At 39.4% G+C, this 21992-nt stretch overlaps 1 protein-coding gene across 1 annotated transcript; it reads right to left on the bottom strand.

Moving 5' to 3' along the window:
* Nucleotides 1-976: 976 nt before the first annotated feature.
* Nucleotides 977-2645, bottom strand: Ndn (necdin, MAGE family member). Its single transcript, XM_004658129.3, has one exon. It carries the CDS (start codon nt 2515-2517, stop codon nt 1540-1542), a length of 978 nt encoding a protein of 325 aa, XP_004658186.1. The 5' UTR covers nt 2518-2645; the 3' UTR covers nt 977-1539.
* Between the last annotated feature and the right edge of the window lie 19347 nt (nt 2646-21992).

Raw genomic sequence — 21992 nt, 5'->3', positions numbered from 1 at the left:
CACACATCCCATTCCACCCTCTCATGGGTTACCTAGTGGCCCATGGCAATTTCAGGATTGCATGGCTACAAATGTGCCAGTGGGCAACTCCCCAACCTCAACCGCAACTTCATATCCTAGGTATCACTTGAGTGACTCTGGCACCACTTGTCAGGAAAGGCTCATCTCTAACCCTCAGGAAAGATTATGTTTCAAATCTTGGCTTCACCCCTAAGTAGGATAGGGATTTGATAAGTTCAGCAAATCTTTCTCAGATGAGGCTCCCTTTTTGTACATGCATAAAAATATTTTCTATAATAGACTCTTGGAATTGATTAGAAAGAGCCTTAGTTTATATAGTAGGGAGCCATGAAAGTGCTTGTGAATGCTGGTGGCATGAATAAAGGCAAGAAGATAGGGAGGTTATTGTCATCATGTGAAGAGAATATGAGCTCTAAGTTCATTATTTGGGTTCAAATCCTTGCTCCTTCTTATTAAGCTTTCTGATTTATGGAAAGTTCATTACTGATACTTTGGTAATATATTTTCTCCACAATGCTTTAAAACCTCTTACTTCCTAGGGTTGTTATGATGATTAGATAACAGGAGAAAATGCACATAAAAGGTTTTTTTTAAATTATACCTAAAAGACTACTATTATACTTGATAAAATTTTAAAATTTAAGGTAAAGTAACTCAATAATAAGCTATTATATTCATGTGACATGGTTTAAATTTTTTTGTTTTTACAGTTCTTATTCTGAAGTTTTTGAAATGAACATGTTCATTTAAAAAAAAAAAACAACTATAAATCACAGATCTGTGAGTGCTTCCAAGGGGTGACTTCCCATTCCATTAGGTGATTTAGTGTATATTGTACAATGGAAAACTCCACCTCATTCCCACCCACCCTGCTTTGTCAACAAGATAAGAGTAGTAAGTTTAACTCCCTCCCCTCCTCCCCACCCCCCAAAAGAATGATTGTATCACAAGAATCTCTGATGCTCACTTTGAGATTTATTCATGGTGGGGTTGTATACGAGTTTAGTAAAATGTGCCAAATGCCACACTGAGATCATTCCAGTTCAAACCAGTCCATTCCACATGGATGTTTCCTGTGTCCTGCAATGTCATGTGGAGAAGAGTCTTGGCTTCTGATTTGTCTGGCCAGCATTGCTGGCTAGTCCTTCAAACTTGGCAGGAGCTCTATGCCAATACACATCATCAGTCCCATATAAAATAACAACATGGAAAATTTCTCAATGTATTTCATAAATTTAGCACATCTCTTGTACAAAAAATCCAAGAAAGATAGCACAAATGGGAAAGCACCAACTTTGCTTACTTATAAACAAACATGCAGAAATCCTAACCACTACTTACTTCATAGTACCCAAATGAATACAACAATTGCGTTAAAAGGTATAAAAGCACTGTACTGAAAACTTAAAAGTTACACGTGAAATACTGCACTGTAAATCCTGAATACTCTAATGACCCAGCCCACCCTTACACAGCCCTGGTGTGGGTCAGAAACTACTAATCTGCCACCAGACCTTGCTAGTCCTCAGAGACACTGCTGCGGGGGCAGTGGGCGGCGGGATTAGCCTCCCGCAGAGCTCTGGCCTCCTCCAGAGCTTCTCTATATCTGGAAGGCCAGGCCTGGGGGTCTTTCTTAAAGACCCTAGCCAGGAACTCCATGATTTGCATCTTGGTGATTTCTCTGCTGGCTCGGGAGCCCCAGAAGAACTCGTACTCAGGGGGCTCAAGGTTGGGGACTCGCTGGTACTTCAAGTAATTTTGCTGGACGAACTCCTCGGTGATAAGCTTTCTCACATCTCCGAAGGTGGAGTGCTTCTTCCAGGGACGTAGCCCCAGGATGCGCAGCACGTTCCAGACCGCACTCTCTCTGGCCCCGCGACCCTTCACGTAGATGAGGCTCAGGATCATAAGCAGGAGGCCTGTCATGGGCATGCGGTTGCTCAGCGCCACCCGGTCCAGCTCCTCCGGGCTGAGCGCTTTGACCAGCGCAAACTCCATGGTGTGCAGGTTGGTCAGCCGCAAGTGCAGCCCAAACACTCTGGCGAGGATAAGACTGGTGCGCCTGAGGATGCTTCGGCACCATTTCTTGTAACTGCCGATGACATCCTTCACCATGTCTGGAAACCAGATGACCATTCTCTTCTGGTCCTTCACCAGCACGTACCACATCAGCTCGTGCGCCTTCTGCACCAGCTGGGCCGGGGCTGGCGGCGCTGGGGTCGGCTGGGCCGGACTCTGAGGCTGGTGGGCGCGGCCCTCCTCCGCAGCCTGCTGCATGGCCTTGGGGTCGTCCTCTTCGCCCAGCTCCCGGGGAGGTGGCGCGGCCTGCGGGGATGCCGTCGGGCCTTCGGGAGCGCTTGGTGGCCCCGCGAGGGTTGCGACCGCAGAGGCGGGAGGCGGGAGCATCACTGGAGCCCCAGGACTGCAGTGCATCCCGGAGTTGGGGGCCTCGGCTACAAAGTTAGGGTCGCTCTGGTCCTTACTTTGTTCCGACATGTCTGTGCCGTCTGACCAGGGCAGGGCCTCTGAGACTTAGAGCTCTGGAGCCTGGGCTCCCTCGGTGGACTCCAGAGAGGAAGTACGCCTAGCTGAGCGCGGCGCCTTCCGCAGCTGCGGGCGGGGAGGAGCACGGCGGACCCGACACTGCGCATGCGCTCCCGCTCAGCCGGCCGGTCCCAGCGCTGAATAGGAGGGAGGAGAGCAGCTGAGTGCTGGACCAAGAAAGCTGTTGGGTTTCCTGAATGGGCTAAGGAAGAGGAGCAGGGGAGGGAGGGAGACAAGTGGAGAAGGGGCAAGTTGGAGGAGAAAGAAGAGAACTCACGTTTCAGAGATGGGAAAGGAGAATAGGGAGGACTCACTTGTGAATAAAGCAAAGAAAAATCAAAAGAAAAAAAAAGTTTAAGAGGTTCAGAGAAAGATGTAGGAACATAGATGAACCTGTGTTTTATTCAAAGAAGTGAGGGAAGCAATTGGTATTTACTTGGGATTTTATAAGAAATGTGTAAAATCATGAAAATGAGTCCGAGATTGGAATGTTGAAAAACAGCAAATGCAGACTACTCTAATCCTGCTCTATTGAAGCTTCAGTGTTGATATATAATAAGGAAAAATGTGTTTATGGAAATCCCGTAACAATCCTAGAACTGGAAAATTTTTCAAGTAATAGACTTAAAGTGCCATTTATGTGGCTTTAAATTTTAATTGACATGCATAAATTGCACATATTTATGGAGAACAGTGGTCTCAATATACATGCACAATGTGTAGCAATCAACTATGGACAATTAGCATATTTAACACCTCAAAAACTTAAATTTATTTCTTTTAAAAACATTCAAAATCTTTTCTCTCAGCTTTTTAAAATATGCAATTGGAAAACTCTAGAATATATTCTTTTTAACTATCTTTTTATATCAGAAAGGAGTTTCTGTTTATTCTCCTTTTCCATTACTTTCCCAGGATTTGGTAACTAGTGTTATATTTCTTACTTGTACTATGTCAATTTATTTCATTTCCACATATGGGGAAGTATTAAGTATTTTCTTTGATTGGCTTTTTTTCAATTAATAATCTGTCCCACAGGGATCATCCATGGTGCCAAATATAAAGCATTTAAGTGTTATTCTGTGGCTGAATTCTACTATTATCTATCTATCAATTGACCCATCTATCATCTCTCTATATCTATTGATCATCATCTATATAAATTCCTTTATCCCTGCTGCCACCAATGAACGCTTAGGTTATTGCATTAGACTATTAATATTTATGAATTTTGGTTCTCCACTACTCTTGGGTCACTTTTATTTCAGTTTAATTTTCCCTTTAATTTCCATAGGCAAAAGATTATTGTATTTATTAGTACAATTTTGTGGTATGTCTTTTTCATATTTTCTAGGCTCCTCCTTATCCCAATTACAGCTGTTACACCCTCTTTGTATTCCAGAGGAATTTTCTATTTCTCTTAATATTATTACTGTCAGTAAATGACTAGACTCATGTTGATATCATACACACATCCCAATATTTTAGAAAATACAGAGTCCATTGTACAAATAACTTATAACAGACTCTCTTAGATGAGTTGCAACATATTGTTGACAGTGGCCCTTAAATATAAAAACAAAACAGACTAACAGACTCATGGTGAGAAAATCCAGGGATGATGACTCATGATGGAAGGAGTCTCTGTTGGAGACTCCAGGACCAGGGATTCTGAAAGTCGTCAGCACCCACAGTCTGAGCTGAGGTGATTTTTCAGCCATACTTAGGCCTTCTTCAGTCCATAGCTTCTTAAATACACTAGCATTTTATTTTCTTTTTTCAAGGTGGGATCTCGCTCTAGTGTAGGCTGACCTGGAATTGACTATGTAGTCTCAAGGTGGCTTCAAACTCATGGTGATCTTCCTGCCTCTGCCTTCCAGGTTCTGGGACTAACGGCATGTACCACCATGTCTAAATACACTGTCTTAAGTAATACTATTGTCATTTGAAGCAAAAATAAATAAATAAAACATTTACAGTGTTTTGTTGATATTTTTGGTATCTTCAGTTTATTTGCTTGTAAGAGATAATGTTTTAGGGATTTGTTTTCCAGATTTCAGGATACTTTTACTTAGTAGTATTAGATCCAAATCTAAATATGAAACTTATTTTTTCATATTTACTTTATGCATAGATCATGAAGGTAATATATTATACAAGTTTTTTTAAGCATACCTGGGTCTTGATTGCATTCTGCTCTTTTGAACATTGTGAGATTATTGAAATTACATCCTTGGTATTTGTGGTATATCTTTGTGGTGATATGCTTGTCTAGAATATGAAACACCCTTGGGTCAATGCATAGCAGTACAAAAATTACATAATCTCACTTTACCCTCCTAAATTTAATGGATTCCTGAGACTAAGTCATAAGTATAGGGATCACAATTTTAAAAGTTGTTTCCTGCTGAGATGGGTGATCAGAGTGCTGGTCAGACAGCTCTGGTGCCTGTGCTCCATACGTAACTGAGTTCTTGTCTGGACCTCATCCTGGTGATGTGGTCAGCAGGATGACAGGCAGCACCTTCACTGAAGCTAAAATCACACTTTCCTGCTGACAGGAAAACTGTTTAACTCTGCAATAGGACCACACTGAGAGCTCTAGCTTGCAGAATTTCAAGATGTGGACCTAAAGATCAATTTGAAAAATACACAAGGGCTAAACAATGTTGCTGCTCATCTTCAGAGCACTGATGCACCACCAATAACATTCTCTTATATTTTCTAAAATTTATTTTTATTAGTTATGGATATACTTAGTATATAAACACCGCATGTTGTTACCATCCTTTCCCTCATCCCTGCTGCTTTTCAAAGGGGCCCTTCGTTTTGGGGATGCAAGTCATCCCAAATTCCTCCTGAAGAGATCTCATCTCACACTAAGAAGAAAATTCAAAGAAGAGTTTGGTTGAGTCAGGATCAGGCACAATAAAGCTTGGGATACCATTTAAACAAAATTGTACAAGTGTTCTGAGAGCTTTGTAGATTTTGAGTTAGACAACATAGTGCCTACCCTTATCCAGAGTGGCATACTTTCCAAAAAATAAGTAAAAAGGACAATGACACTGTTGAAAGAAGAAGAGAGTACTGTACTGGTGTCCATGACTGCTTCAACCCAAAGGAGGAATCTTAGAACCTGAGTACTGGTGATGCCTGAGCATATTGGGAGTAAGTTAGTCTTCCTGGGCATCTCATAGAGGACATATGGGACATAGGGAACAAATTATCTAAGGTCTAAAAGCTTACAATCAAAAACAGGAAGCTCCCAAAGGAGACCCAGGAAAAGATAGAGACAGTTTCAGAAGAACTTATGACTTCAGATGTTCTGGAACAGGCTTTTTTTTTTTTTTTTTCTGGTGGGTTACTTCAAACTGTAATGTGGAACAGATTTTCCAGCTGTGGAGTAGGCTGTTCTTGGCAGAATCCTGGAAGAGAAGCCTGCCCTTGCATTGGTTTCCATAGTGAGCTGAGGAAGGGGGAGGGCAGGGCGTCACCCTGGAGCCTCCAGTGGACAGAACACATGCTCTCAGGGCACAAGCTCTGGATGAAACCTGAATCCTCTTGCCTCTTTCCTGTCCACATAGTCAGTGACCTTCACCTTGGAGTCCCCAGATGGGCCTCTTGTGTCTTTTCAGGCCAAGGAATGGAAACAGAGAACTCACTCTACTGATTTCAGCAAATATTACTGAGCAAGGTCTATCATGTGCTTGAAAATTTTCATTTTAGAAAAGTTTCTCAGTTTTAGGAGAAAATAGTGATGTTGGGACTATTTGGAAGCCAGATGCTTTTTTGTCAGAAAAGAGTATGAATCAAGGGCAGAAGGCTCCTTCCTAGAGGTGGAAGAATGGGTCCTCCTATACCCATCTTACTTTTCAGGCTCCATTAGGGGGTATTGCTCACACTGTTTATTAGATGACTACCATGCTCACTGAAGCAGAAGGATAAAAACTTGTTCACACTCACATCCCAGTCTTATGATACTCATAGTGTAAAAGGGTCCAGTATGTCTTCTGAATGGTCCCCTGGACACAGAGTTAAGGATGGAACTGGTGGGATGGAGAGATGACTCAGCTAATAAGGGCACTTGCTTACAAAGCCTGCTGGCCTAGGTTTAAGTCCACAGCACCTAAAAACTGGTCCATGCACCTGGTATTCATTTGCAGTAATAAGAGACACGAAGCACATGCATGCATGCTCATGTACGTGCACACCACACACACACACGTAAATAAACCAAAATAATTTTTAAAGCCTGGAACTGGTGATTAAAAAGAAACAGAAACCAAGGAATGATTTGTTTGAGAAGGGAGAGAGACTTGCATTTGATACTCCTTTTGTGACTATATTTCAGACATTTGCCTTTAGATAGAATGAGAAGAAATATAATGTATGGGAAGGGTGCATGGCTGAAGAAAAAAGAAAAAAAAAACACCATAAAAGGAAAAAAAAAAAAAAAGCAATACAACTGTTGTTGACAGGCATATTGTTAACGAGCCACAATGTTGTCACAGGGAATAGGACAGAGATAAACAATGCTCAGTATTAATGCCATGGGAAGGGTTTTTGTAGTGCCTACTATATATACCACCCACAACTAAGTTCTTTCTCAGAAATGGCTCTAAATAGTAGTGCTCTGTGGACAGGGTATGTGGGGTTTTTTATGAATGCAGAAAGAAGGGGTCACAGTTTCTGAGAATCCAAAGCAGACAACATGTCTGGAAGAAATCTGCATAGAGCCAGGTGTGGTGGTACCTGAAATCTGGCACTCAAGGGGGCTGACGGAGGTTGCTCATGAGTTCTGGGGCAGATTGAGCTGCAAAATAAGATCCCTATTTTTCTTCCAAAAATTTGCTTAGATAAATCTCAGTACAAAAGACCTTTGCTAAAGACAGAAGTCTGGGCAATAAAAATGATAAATAACCTTAGCTATGAGAGTTTTCAAGGTAAAATTTTTTATAAGAATAATTTCAGGCATGACAGTGGGATCATTTTATATCATTAAAGTATAATGAACACAGTCATTTTCTTTCACACAGTGTGTGCATGCATGTGTGCATGTGCACATGTGCACACACATGCACACACACACATGTACACATGTCCTCTATACCTGGGAAAATTAGAAGGGAAATGGAATAAAAAGCACAACAATTCCTTTTATGGGCAAGCTGCTCCCTAGTTGAGGACCACTATAAACAACAAGTAGCAAGGAGTCAATAAAGGCAGGTATAACAACAGCTCAATTAATTTAAACCTTTTCCCAAGCTACTATATCTTTCTTACTGATCTATTTATGAGGCACGTTGAAATTTAATTCTTCTTCATAAAAATTCTGGAATGTATTCTATGCAAGCAGACCTTGCATCAAGTTTGTATATACCACATTTTTACACATTATGAATTTAATTTGCTGAAATTTCTTTTCATTTTTGAGGCAGTATCTCATGCTAGACTAGGCTGACATGGAACAACTTGTGAGCATAGGCTGGCCTTAAACTCATAGTGATCTTCCTATCTCAGCATACCAAGTACTAGGATTATAGGCATGAGGAAACATGCCCAGCCTAATTTGTTGATATTTTGTTGAGAGAACTCATATAATTATTTGCACATCAGAGATGCTTGCTTGTAGTTGTCTAGCTTTTGCAAAAAGCTTTATTGTGTTTTTATACCAAGCCATCACAACCTCATAAAATGACTATTCCCTCCCCTTTGACTTTTTTGGAAGCAATTGCGTAGCATTGGTTGTATGTCCTCTTGAAGACTATTTATTTATTTTTATTAAGTAGAAACTTTGTGTGGACACTCATATGCTGCTACCATCATTTCCTTCCTCCCAGTGTCCATTGTTGCACTGAGGGCCTTCATTAGTAGGATTGCTGGTATTCACCATGGAGTTATGGGTTAAGAATTTTGAGAACAGTAATCAATCATTGTGGTGGGGGGAATGCAATCTCATTTTGATACCATGGCATTATAACCTCATGAAATGATGGTTACCTCCCTTCTGACTGTTTTGTAAACAATTGTGTGGCATTTTATTTCCTCTTGATTTTTTTTTTTTTAACAGAGAGGTTTAACTTTTTTCAGTGAGGGCTTTTATACCTGATGATTTCTTTTGCAGATGATTTGTAACTACAAATGTAATTTTAAAATGTAGGCCTGTTAAAATTATCTTTTCCTTGATGATTTGGTTTTGGTACTTTCTTTTTTAAGGGGTTGATAAGTTTCATGTAAGTTGTCCAACTTATGTGTGCAGAGGAGTCTGAAGTAATACTACTGTCCCTCTAATAAACCATTCATCCATGGTATTCAGTTTCATCTTCTTCACCTATAATTCCTGACAAAAGCAACTTAAACAAGGAATAATTTATTTTGACTCATAGTTTGAAGGTATAGCCAATAGCTTGGAAGTCATGGTGGCAGGAAGGTGAGGCAGTTGATTATATTGTATCTATATTAGGAAGTAGAGGGAGGTTAACGCTGGCTCTCAGCTCATTTTCTCCTTTCTATTCAGAACATGATTCTAGGCCATGGATTGGTGCCTCACACAGTTAAGGTGTGTTCTCCACTTCAATTTATCCAATATTGAGTCTCCCTCACAAGAATGTCTTGACATTTATCTTCTAGGTTATTCTAGATCCTGACAAATTGACAATATCAGTTAATACAAGACCACGTCTTGTCAACTTAACAACCAAATGAATCACATTTAAACCCATAATTTTATGCCCATTATTCCCTGTATTCATTAGGATTATCTAGAAACTGGAATTTATGTACTTTCAGCATACAATGACCAAGATAAACATTCACATTCCCAAAGAGAAGAATGATGAAAGAGCAAGGAAATAATGAAACAAGAAAAGACTGAAATTAGCAGGAAAAAAAATCAAATCCTGAAGTTCTATTTTTAATTTTTTGTTTATTTATTTATTTGATAGTGAAACAGAGAGTGGAGAGAGAGAGAGAGAGAGAGAGAGAGAGAGAGAGAGAGAGAGAGAGAGAGAGAGAATGAGCATGCTGAGGCCTCCAGCCACTGCAAACAAACTTGTGTCACCTTGTGCATCTGAATTATGTGGGTCCTGAGGAATTGAGCCTTGAACTGGGGTCCTTAGGCTTCACTGGCAAGTGCTTAACCACTAAGCCATCTCTCCAGCCTCTGAAGTTTTATTTTAGTAACCTGGAGCCTGTGATGGAATCTCCTGGGCTCCAAATGTCTTGGGTAGCTCCATTCCTCCATCTCTCACAGTGTCAGCACAAATTTCTGTTATACCCTAGCTCCACTTCATGGATGCAGATTTTATTTGTTATTTTGCCAAGTTTCCAGCACTTCTAACACACTGGGGTGTAATGGAAGTTAGGCTTCATCAAATGGCACCTTTGGACCTCTGTATTGGCTACTTTTCTTTGTGATGTGACAAAATACTTGACAAAAGCAAGTTAAGTAAGGAAGGGTCTATCATGTCAGAAAATTTATGGCAGCAGGGTGTTGAGGCCTCTAGTCTCATTCCAACCACATTCAGGAAGCAGAGAGATAAAGGCTAGTGTTCAGTTCAATTTTTCCTTTTTATTTATTCCAGACCCCAGTCTGTTGAATGATGCCACCAACATTTATGGTATGTCTTCCCTCCTCAATCCCTTCTAGGAAATCCCTCACAGCTATGCTTAGAGATTCATATCTATGTTATTCAAGATTAATCATCACACCCCCCTTGCAGGTAATCTGACACTTCTCACATTGTTTCAATTCAGAAGTTCCTGGTATGTTGGCACAATATTCAATGGGCCTATAATTCTTTATTTATCATGCATATAAAACCAGTATCTCCTGGATAATGCTGTCAGTTTGAAATATAGCCTGGTTTCCTTGGGCCATTGTTGTATTGGTCTCTGTGTGCCTTCCAGAGATGTCTGACCATCAAGAAACACATCCTTAGGTGATTTGTTTTGAGCATGAAACTTCTTCAGCAGTATTCTTACATTAGACTATCCTAACAAATTCATATTGAAGAGGCTTTAGATTGGTGAAGTCTTTATTACTGCCAAGGCACTTTTCTTATTAGCCCAATCTTCATTACATTTGTATTCTTTAAACTTTATTTATTTATTTTCCTTTTCTAAGAAGAGAAAGAGAATAGAGGATAGAAGAAGGAAGAAAGATGAAGAATATGAAGGTATGCTAGTGCCTCTTGCCACTGCAAAAGAACTCCAGATGCATGTGCCACTTTGTGCATTTGTCTTTACATGGAAACAGGAGAATTGAGCCCAAGCCATTCAGGCTTTTTGAGAAATCTTTCTAGTCCTCTATTTCCTTTTAATTAAGTCTCACTAAAGCTCTCAGGGCAGTGGTAGAATGCAGCTAAATTCTTTTCCAGAGTCTAACACCAATGAACTCTAACCCATTTCCCAATACAGTCCTTGTTCACTTCTGGAATATGACAAGGCAGGCCTCTACTCTCTGTGTTTCTCTTGACATTCTGGTCTTTTTGACTCCTGCCAGAATAGCCTGTTACCTTCTCCTTATAATAATCTAGGACTTTCATAGTCTACCATTCCAAAGTCTTCGCTGTTGCTTTTACAAACTTGGTTCAAATTCCTAACAACCACACACTCAGATTTGTCACAAATCTGTTACAAATTTGTTACAAACACAACTTAATGAAGGAAGAATTTGTTTTGACTTATAGTTTGATATTACGTTCCATCATTATGGGGGAATTTTGGTGGCAGGAGCTTGAAGCAGCTGATTATATTGCATCCTCATTAAGGGGGTAGAAGAAATGAATGATATTGCTCAGTATATTTTCTCCTTTTTTTCAGTCTGAAACCCTATTCTATGTAATGGATGGTTAAGGTGGATCTTCTCACTTATTTAATGTAATCTGGAAATTCCCTCATAGACATGTCCACAAGTTTGTCTCCTAAATGTTTCTCTTGGGAAGTTAATAATCACTGTTAACTACCACAGGGACAAATGCCCAAACAACTCTTTTATTTTTTATTGCTCAAGGTATGGTTTTGCTCTAGCTCAGGCAGACCTGGAATTAGTCTTAAGTTTGCCTCAAACTCAAACAACGTGAGTGCTGGGATTAAAGACAATGTGCCACTGTGCCTACCTATATTCTTAACTATAGTCTAACCAATGATTAAGCAATTTGAATTTATCATCACTGCCTTCTTGCAATTATATCTTTGTTTACTTGATATTTACTGCAGCCTTCTTCCTACTAAAGTTTCTATATTCAATGGAAAGATATTACTGTGCATAGTGAGCAGTGGTTTAGAATTGCAGGTCTCCCATCAAGGCATTCTGATGCTGCTCATTCATTACAGAATAGGAGGCATTGCTAGTGCTTAATATGTGCCTTTGGATACCTTGGATTTCTCATACCTAAGTCCATTAACTGTTATCTTTTCTAGTGGTAAATTTCTACAACTTACTTTGAAGTATTGTATTGAAGTACTATTGATATGTGATAGCCTGCACATATTTAAAATGTACAGTTTGACAATATTTGACATGTGTATCTATGAATCTATTACCACAATCAAGATAATGAATACACCAATTACCTCCTAAATTTTCCTTATATCATTTTGTAATTGCTGCCCTACCCACTCACTCTTTCTTGTTCAGTTAAGCAATGATCTGTATTTTGACACAGTATAATAGCCTACATTTTCAATTTTTTGTGTAAATGGAATCATGCAGTGTTTAATCTTTTCCTCTGACATCTTCCAGCTAGGTATTTTAAGATTCTTCCATGTTTTATAATATATTGTGAGTTTATCTCTTAGTAAATGGTTTGTTTCATATTCTTGTGATCAAAGCTCCTGACAAACAATTTAAGCTCAGTCCATTGGGTTCCAGTTCATTACAGTTGGGAAGGTATGGCAGGTTTATGGTGGTGGAAACCACTTTTGTGACAGCAGACCAGGAAACAGGGATCAGCTGGAACTATGAGCTAGAACTACAATCTTCAATGATCTGTCCCTCATAACCTGTGGTGATCACCAGGGTCCACCTCCCAGAGTCTCCACAGTGTCCCAAAACTTTGGCACCAGCTGAAGTAAAAGCATTTAAAACATGCACAATAGGACAGTGTAGCAGTTGTTGGGTAGAACACTTCACCAGATGCAGCTTGTGGAAGGAAATGTTCTATTTTGGCATATAGTTTCAAGGGTAGCTTTCATCACAGCAGGTAAAGCATGGTAAGGGCATCTGGGGATGTCACATCTGCATAGAAACTTAAAGGAAGAATTCTATGTACTAGGCTTGGAGCTAGATTATATTACCAAAAACCCTACCCCCCCCATAACACACCTCCATCTCTACCACACAAAGGGCTCACAACGTGTTCAAATTACCACCAGTTGGGGATTAAATATTCAAAACACATGAGCTTATAAGAGCCAGTCATTCAAGCCACTACATTCTACCCCTGGTCCCCTTAGATTCATTGCCACCTCATGATGCAAAATGCATTCATTCCAACTTTTAAAGACCCTATAGACTTTACCAGTTTCAACACTATTCAAAATAAAACATCTTGTCTTGTACTCAATACAGCAACTTAACCATGAGTTATGTAAAATAAAAACACAACTTACATAGTTCCAACATACAATGGCACTGAGTAAGCATTGACATTTCAAGAAGAGAAACTTGAGCATAGCAAGGACAGATTGAACTAATGAAAAATAAAAAACAAGCAAAGAAAACATCAAATCCTGCAGCTCCACTTGCAATGACATCCTCTGGGCTTCAAAAGGATGCCATAAGTCTGCCCTAGAGCTGTGAGGTTTGCTTTCTGAGCCAGTAACTTTATTTGACAGCCATCCCATAACCTGGGCATGTCCAACATCCTGAGGTGAATCTTCAGTGTTTCATATGATGGGCCTTTATAGCCTCCAAGCAGGGACTGCAACACTAATCTACATTGCCAAAGGGCCTTGGCCATCTCCAGAAAAAAAATCACTTGCAGTCCAATGATCCCGCATTTCCTACATTTTACATACTTCTAAAACAAGAACCAGGTGAACCAGGTAGGTATCACACAAAATTTGTTAATTCAAGAGGGATCAAGCCTACATTGAGGAGCAGGAAACTACCATGGTATTCTTTCTTAAACTCTCCTCCTTTCAAAAGAATCAACACCTCTATTATCCCAATGCAGAGCATCTTCCCCACCCACAGTGGTGGCTATAATCTTAAGGACTTTAAACCTGAATACAACCAGCTTTTTGTCAGAATATCACATGAATTACCTCTAGCTCTGTTCTAAGTTCTCTTTTCCCTTGGAATTCCCATTAGCAGTACCTTCATTGTTCTCACTTCCTACATTGAGGTCTCTTAAACTCTCCATAATTTCCTACGAAGCTCTGCTTACAACACTGCAAGGCTTCTCTGGCCCAAAGTTCTAAATCCTTTCATATTATTCCTGTAGACTACATGTTTAGGCTTATCAAAGCAATGGTCCAACTCCTGGTATAATTTTTCCTGTATCAGTTACCTTCTTTTTGCTGGGAAAATCACCCATCCAGAAGCAGATTGAAGTAATGGAATTATTTCGTGTTACAGTTTCAAGGGAAAGGATCATGAATGCAGGTAAACCATGGAAAAGGCAGATAGCTGGGGGCATCACATCTCTACAGCATCTGGAAAGAAATATTCTATATGCTGTACTAGGAGCTAGACTAAATTACCCCAATGTCCACTCTTAGTATCAGAACTCCAGTAAGCTCCACTTTCCAAAACCCATATAGCTTTCCCAAATTAACACCAACTGGAGTCAAGTATTGAGAACACATGAGCCCAGAGAGTGATTTTATCAACCCTCCATAGAGGGGAATTTCAGAATCAAGCCATAACAATTGAATCACATTAATATGTCAAAACTTCTTAATCATTTAGCTCTATATTTATAACATATTTCAGATGAGTGTGGGCAAGAGTGTTCACATGTATTTGGAAAGTAACATGAATGCCACCATGCGTATGTGAAGTTCCTTGCCTTCCTCCTTACATGAGGCTGATTTTTTACCATAGTATTCATCAGGCTCGACAGACCACAAGCTTTTGAGAAATTCTCCATTCTCTGGTTCCTTCTCTTGATATTTATCCTGGGATTACTAACTGTTTGTTGTGTATTTATATTGGGTCTAGGAATGAGAACTAGGCACTCATGCTTGCAAGGCAAGCAAGTACTTTATGCATAAACTCATGTCTACAGATTCATGTTGATAACATTTTGATTGTTTTCAGCTTGGGACCATAGCAAATGCCATTTTTACAAATTTTCATCCAAATAGAATTTTACTATACATTTGTCTTCACTTTCTTTCTTTCTTTTTTTTTTTTTTTTTTTTGTATTTGTAGATGTGTATGGGCACATGTGCCTTTGCTCTTCTTACTAGAAATGGGATGAATGGATCAAAACTCTTGAGTATCTTCACGAGTGATTTATCTTTCTCCCATTGAACTGCATGCATAATGGATTCTTCTAGCTTTCTGTCAGCTGGTCTACATGGAGGAAGTTAACAGCTCAGTTCTAGCAAGATTTCTCAATGGCCTTGCAACCCAAGTATATGGAGTTTTCAGCAACAGGGTCATCTATTCCTGGTGGGAAACCAATGGCCTCGGCAATGGCATATAATGTTTTGGGAGCATCAGGGATCTCCCTGGCCAACAACTCACTGGAAGATATCCCATCCCTGTCACTGAAAATTTTCTATAAACAATCTACAGCTTCTGAGTGTTCCATTGTCCAAAAAATAGGATTATATATGTTTTGTTTATATTTAGATTTTTATTAGCTGTTCCTCCACCTTTCCTTTACTCAATCTCTTCCCCAGACCCCATTTTGGCATCAGCAGACACTGCAAGCTTTATAATTGGCCAGCCAGGCCAAGTGAGCCAAAGGGTGCAATAGTGGCACATCTGTTATGCGGGAAACCACCTGCCCTCTAATTGGACTGGAGGCCCACTCCATGGGAAGGGAAGACATCTCTGATACTGAAAACTTAAAACAGGGGTAGTCATAAGCCCTAGGGGTGTAACGTCTGCTGCTTGCTAGCCAAATGTATATGTTTATCAAACTTCCCAGTAAGCACTTCTGTTAATGTTCACACCCTTATATTAATGCTACTCTCACGTTTGGTTGAGAATCTTCTCTTTTCAGATGGCAGTGACCTTGGGATGACTCAGAAGGTATCATGGTGATGGAAAGAAATGACCACAGTGCTCAGTACTGCAATATCTGTATCACACTTCCCAAGGCTCAGGGTCTAATGTGGAAGAGGTGGCGGAAAGAATGTAAGAGCCAAAGGAAGGGCAAGGACTCCATACAACATGCTCCCTCCAGACACAAAACGGCCTGGATATCCATGGCCTCACAGTGCCTGATACTACCTGCATAAGACCATCATAAAAGGAGGAAAAGATCAGGACATCAAAAGTAAAAGAGAGACTGATTGAGATGGGAGGGAACATGATGGAGAGTGGAGTTTCAAAGGGGTAAGTTGGGGGATGGAGGGTATCACTATGGGGTATTTTTATAATCATAGAAGTTGTTAATAAAAAAATTTAAAAAATTTAAAAAATTCAAAAAATATTGAGTAAATAACTTTGAATATTGACAAAACACTTTGAGAGGTTACAACACTTTGCATTTATGTTAGTGTGTTGTAAGGAGCCAGATCCTCTTCATTCTTGCAAGCTTTGGTAGCAGCCAGTCTTATTTAAAATTGTATGTTTAATATAAATATGGTACTGCCTTATTATGGTATATGTGCTTACCTAAGTTTAAGAGGTAATGAGTAATATTACTTTATAGGAATTATGGCTTTTTCAGTCTCTCTCTGTCCTATGTAGCCCAGGCTGGGTTTGGAACTTGCTATGTAGCCTAGGCTAGATGCCACTTACTAACCTCAGTGTCCCCAGTACTGGAATTAGAAGCATGTACTGCCAAACTTTGTTCATTTTCATTCTTTTGAAAGCCCCCACTAAGAGTAGAATGGTTATATTTTCATAGATATAGTTTAATAATGGTCCCTTTATGAATCTTTTATTTTTATTTATTTTTATTTTTTTCTTTTATTTTTATATTATAGCTAAAAATATTACCCTATCCCAAATATCTACTGTTTTCTTATAGAAATTTTTAGTTTTTGGTCTAATTTTTTGTTTGTTTTATAGCACAAAGGTTACATTTTGTAGTGGCCTATTCTGGTTCAAGCTTCTATAAATCATTAGAGATGGAGTTCATTCAATTTGAAAAAAAAAAAAACTACATTGTGTTGACACTGAATTGTTTTTGGAATTAGTCTCTATATTCATGTAGTTCTTTGTTATGGCTAACAATCATGTCCTATTGTTCTGTCTACTAACAACATTGCCATAGCACCTTGGATAGGGGTACATTACTGCTGGAATTATCAGATACTGGGTTTCCTTTTTATATTCATTCTAATGTCTGCAAACCTACTAGAGCGTCTTTGCATTTCTATAGAAATTTTAGAACCAGTTTGTAAATGTTCATGATAAAGGCTGTATTACTGAAGAAATTATTGCCAAGTAACCAATATCTGTCAAAAGCTCCGAGGGAAGGTCAGTTCCTTATCTATGATGAAACATTGATAGGCCCAACCTTGTGTAGGTTTTATGAAGATTCACCTCAGCTGTTGTGAGTTGATGAGTGAAACAGCCATCTCATGTTCAGAAGAAAGCGTTCCCTAACACTCTTCCTGATTCTTAAATTCTTTCTACTCTCTCTTCTGTGATATTCCTTGAGCCTTGCAAGGTGTTTGTGTGTGTGTGTGTGTGTGTGTGTGTGTGTGTGTGTGTGTATCACTTATTTTCATCATTTAACCAGTTCTGAGCCTAACCATTAACCATCCATGGCCAAAAAAGCTTCTCTGACCAAAGCTGAGAGGAATACTAACCTATGGACATATCCATAAATATTTATATGGCAGCTTGATAGACATAATATGTACATTTTCAAAAAAAAAAAGCTACAGTAATACACTCCAACCTAGGTCCTTTGACTGACTAGGAGTGTCTATGATCAGCCAACAGGCTTTTGAACAGTTTACATTGCAAGACATGAATTCCCTCACGTGGAGTGGATCTAAAATCCAGTAAGAAAGCTGTTACATATACCCATAACAGTAGCAATTGACACTGTGGTACGATATAAAGTCCTATGCATATGCTCAGGAGTCCTATAGCTGGATCATATAGTAGCTCTATTTCTAATATTTTGAGAAAAATGCATACTGATTTCTGTGATGGCTGCACCAGTTTATACTTCTTTTAAAAATTTTAAAATGTGGGCTGGAGAGATGGCTTAGTGGTTAAGCACTTGCCTCTGAAGCCTACAGACCCAAGTTTGAGGCTCAAAATTCCCCAGGACCCATGTTAGGCAGATGCACAAGGAGGCAAATGTGTCTGGAGGTTGTTTGCAGTGGCTGGAGGCCCTGGTGCACCCACTCTCTCTCTCTCTAACTGCCTCTTTCTCTGTCTGTCACTCTCAAATAAATAAAAAAAAATTAAGAAAATGTTACCCACTATTGCAGAAGAGTGAGTGGAAAGATTATAAGAACTTCAGGATAGGTGGAAATAGCCTGAGGCACTGGTGTTTACCCCATCTATGCAGAGACTGACTGAGGCCTTTTGGTCTCCACAATGAATACCAATAACCCCACTGAAGAAGAACCCCAGCAGAACTGGGCAGGGATAGGGGATCTAAGAGTACAACTAATTTATAAAAAAAATCAATAAGTAATAATTTTCTTTACAAAGTAGTTACCTTTTATTGGGTTTAGGAAGACGGTTCATTAGGTCAGAGTGGTTGCCATTCAAGCGTAAGGGTTCAAGGGGATGTGAATTTCCTTAAGTTCCATTCCCAGCATCAAACAAAACAGCTGATCATAATCACATATACCAGTAATCTCAACCATGTGGGCTGTAGAGACCATAGAATCACTGGAGCTTATTGCTAAGTTGTTCTGACTAAAAATAATAGTTCTGAGTTCAACGAGAGTCTCCATCTCAAGCAGACTACTGAAAGAGCAAAAATAGGTCATTTAGGCTGGAGAAGATGGCTTAGCAGTTAAGGCATTTGCCTGCAAAGCCAAAGGTCCTCAGTTTTATTCCCAGAACCCACATAAGCCAGATGTACAAGGAAGCATATGCATCTGGATTTCATTTGCAGTGACTGGAGGCACTGGCATGCCCATTCTCTCTCTCTCACTATCTCTCTCTCTTTATCTCTGTCTACCTCTTTCTCTCACCAGCCCTATATGCTGTTTTTAAAATTTAGAACTTTATTGTATAAACTTGTTGGTCATATTCTTTCAGAGTTACACTCTTATGTTCCCTCTCCTCCACACCTATCCCACTGAAGGACCTCCTCAGTAGGGTTATTAGTATTTGCCTCAGGATCATGTATGCACAGGTCCTTCTCTAAGTCTGAGTATTCAATGGCTCAGATACCTTACCTCCCTGAGGCTCTTTTGTTCTTTCTGCTCTTTGTTTTGTAGTCCTTCTTGAGCCTTGAGGGGCATATCATAAGTCTCCTTTAGTGTTGAACTTTCATCAGCCTCTTGCTTTAAGCTTTTATGAGTTATGAGTCTCTTCAGTAAGTATCACAGTCTCTTTGGAGGATGTTCTTAGGCTAGCACTGAGAGACAGTGTTGCTTATATTTAACATACTAGAAGAGGAGGCAGAATGATTGTAAGAGCCTCAGAATGTGTGAGAATAGCCTGAGGCATCATGTCTCCCACACTGCAGAAACTGATCTTCCTTGGTTCCCACAATGAATACTAATAACCCACAAAGGAAGACCCTCAGCAGAATTAGGGTGGGAGAGAGAGGATATAAGAATACAGCTTTCTTATTAAAAAGTCAATAAACAAATCTAAGATCTTATTTCTTCATATAAGCCATAAAATGAAGTCTATCATGCATACTGCTGCTATTTGACAATTATCAATAGTCAAAAGAATTTGTCATAGGTTGGATTATATGGTCTGAGTCAAGGCTTACTCTAGATTAGGGATGGCAAATTCCAGCCCAGAAGACACATCCAGTCTGTGGCCATTTATAAGTGAACTCAAAAAGGTATCTGCAAGGACTTGTGCTACAGATTAAAAATTTCAAATTCAGAAATATATAATGATGAAAATAATAACCTAAAGTCACATAACCAAGAGAAAAACAACAGCTCTTTTTCTCCATGATTTTCAAAGCAAAAACGGGGATGTTTTTCATCTTGAAAACAATCCTTGTAAGTTTCCTACTTACAGGCCTGTGTGACACTTTGAAGGACCTTGGTGTCAGCTTGGGGGATACACAGCCCTGTCACTAACCCCGTTAAGGGACATGTAACGTGTTTTCAGAGGTGGGTTTGTCTTTACAAATAATCCATTGAGGATCTGTCTGTACATGTCTGCCAGTACTTTCAACATTTCTCACCTAGTGTGCATGGGAACTGTCACCACTCTCCTAATAGACGTAATAATTGTCAAGGTTTTTTTTTTTTTTTTGCTAAAGGGTTTCCATGTTCCAATTTGTATTAATTTTATTATCTTTAATATCATAATCCTCATGTGTGTTAGAATTCATACTGAACAATGAGCTCTGAGTCGTAAACAAGGGTTTATGTTTTGTACCTGTCTGTATGTCTTCATAAGTTTAGTAGTACACTATTAATGTGTATTTATTTAGTTCCTAATGAGATGAACTCCATTTTACATTTTGTTCATTTATTGTTTGTATATGGTGAGTGATCTCTTCATGATTTGATAAATTTTCCCCCAATTTAAAAAAAAAAAAGGTATCTGCATTTTTAAAGAGTTACAGCACATAAGCAAGGAATATACAATGGTGCCCATAGGTGGCTTGTAAACATTTTTATATTTACTGTTCAAACCTTTACAAAGAAGGAAAATGTTTGTTCACTGCTGTTCTAAATGCCTGTATAAGAACAGAAAGAAATAATGCCTCTTATATACTTTCTAGTAATTGTGTCTTATACTTCAAACATGGCTCTAAGCAAAGATGAGTTCATTTCTATCCATGTCAGAATCAACACTTCTCGTCTATGCACTTATAATCTATGAAGTACAACCTAATTCTGCTGAGGGTCTTCCTTTGTGGGTTATTAGTATTCATTGTGGGAACCAAGGAAGATCAGTCTCTGCAGTGTGGGAGACATGATGCCTCAGGTTATTCCCACACATTCTGAGGCTCTTACAATCATAAGAATACAGAGAGGGGACTATAAGATGCTCTCACACATGGAGAGCAAAGATCATCACAGCCTGTGAAGATTTGCTCCCAGTAAGGAGAGATAGAAGCCCTGGCCAATGGTTTGCAGAGATATATCAAGACTTGTGGCCACCTACAGATATAAGAACATCTGAGATAGGCAAGGGCCAGGGTTATATTCCCACTAATTAGTATTGAGGCTTCAATTGTCCCTAGATCCTAGAAATGAACTTCACAAACATTTCAGTGTTTGCTTAGAGCATGTGTGTACCTTTAAGTGCATGAGATATTTCTTATGTGGTATGATGGTTCATCTCAATTGTCAACATGATTGTAAAGGGGATTTAGAGTCACCATGGAAACATTTCTAAGCATGTCTGTGAGAGTTTCCAGATTAGGGTAATTGAAGTGGAAGACCCACCATTAATGGCATCATTCCTTGAACTGTGGCACTGCACTTCATAGAAAGGATAAAGTGAGCTGAGAACCAGTATTCATCAATATCTGCTTCCTGAGAGCAGATGCTATGTGACTGGCTGCCTCACACTACTACCCTTATGCCTCCTCCACCATGATATGTTTTACCCTTAAACACTAAGATGAAATAAACATCTACTTCCTTCCTTAAAATAAAACAACTTTTTGGACTTCAAGTAAGATGGTGGTGTAGGAGCCATGTTGTTACATTCAGGTTCATATTGCTGTCAGACATCACCCAACTAAGAACAGCTTGTGGGTAAAAAGGGTTTATTTTGGCTTATAGACTCGAGGGAAAGCTCCATCAAGGCAGGAGAAAATGATGGCATGAGCAGAGGATGGACATCAGCCCTGGCCAACATAAGGTGACAATAGTGACAGTAGAGTGTGCCAAGCACTGGCAATGGGAAACTAGTTTTAATACCCATAAGCCTGAACCGAAAAATACACTGCCTCCAGGAGGTATTAATTCCCAAATCTCTATCAGCTGAGAACCTAGCATTCAGAACACCTAAATTTATGGGAGACACCTGAATCAAACCACTATGTTCTGCCCCTGGCCCCTATAAACTTATAACCATACATGATGTAAAATGCAATGCATTCATCCAACTTTAAAAGTCCCCATAGTTTTATCAATTCCAATGATGCTCAAAAGCCCCCATAATTCAA

This window comes from Jaculus jaculus, chromosome 3 (genome assembly GCF_020740685.1).
Source record: "Jaculus jaculus isolate mJacJac1 chromosome 3, mJacJac1.mat.Y.cur, whole genome shotgun sequence".
Taxonomy (NCBI): Eukaryota; Metazoa; Chordata; class Mammalia; order Rodentia; family Dipodidae; genus Jaculus; species Jaculus jaculus.
The sequence above is the reverse complement of the archived record's forward strand: the minus strand, read 5'-3'. Positions and strand labels throughout refer to the sequence as shown.

Bases quoted from the DNA above. Each gene is read 5' to 3' on its own strand.
- Ndn (XM_004658129.3), bottom strand. From the start codon at position 2,517: ATGTCGGAACAAAGTAAGGACCAGAGCGACCCTAACTTTGTAGCCGAG.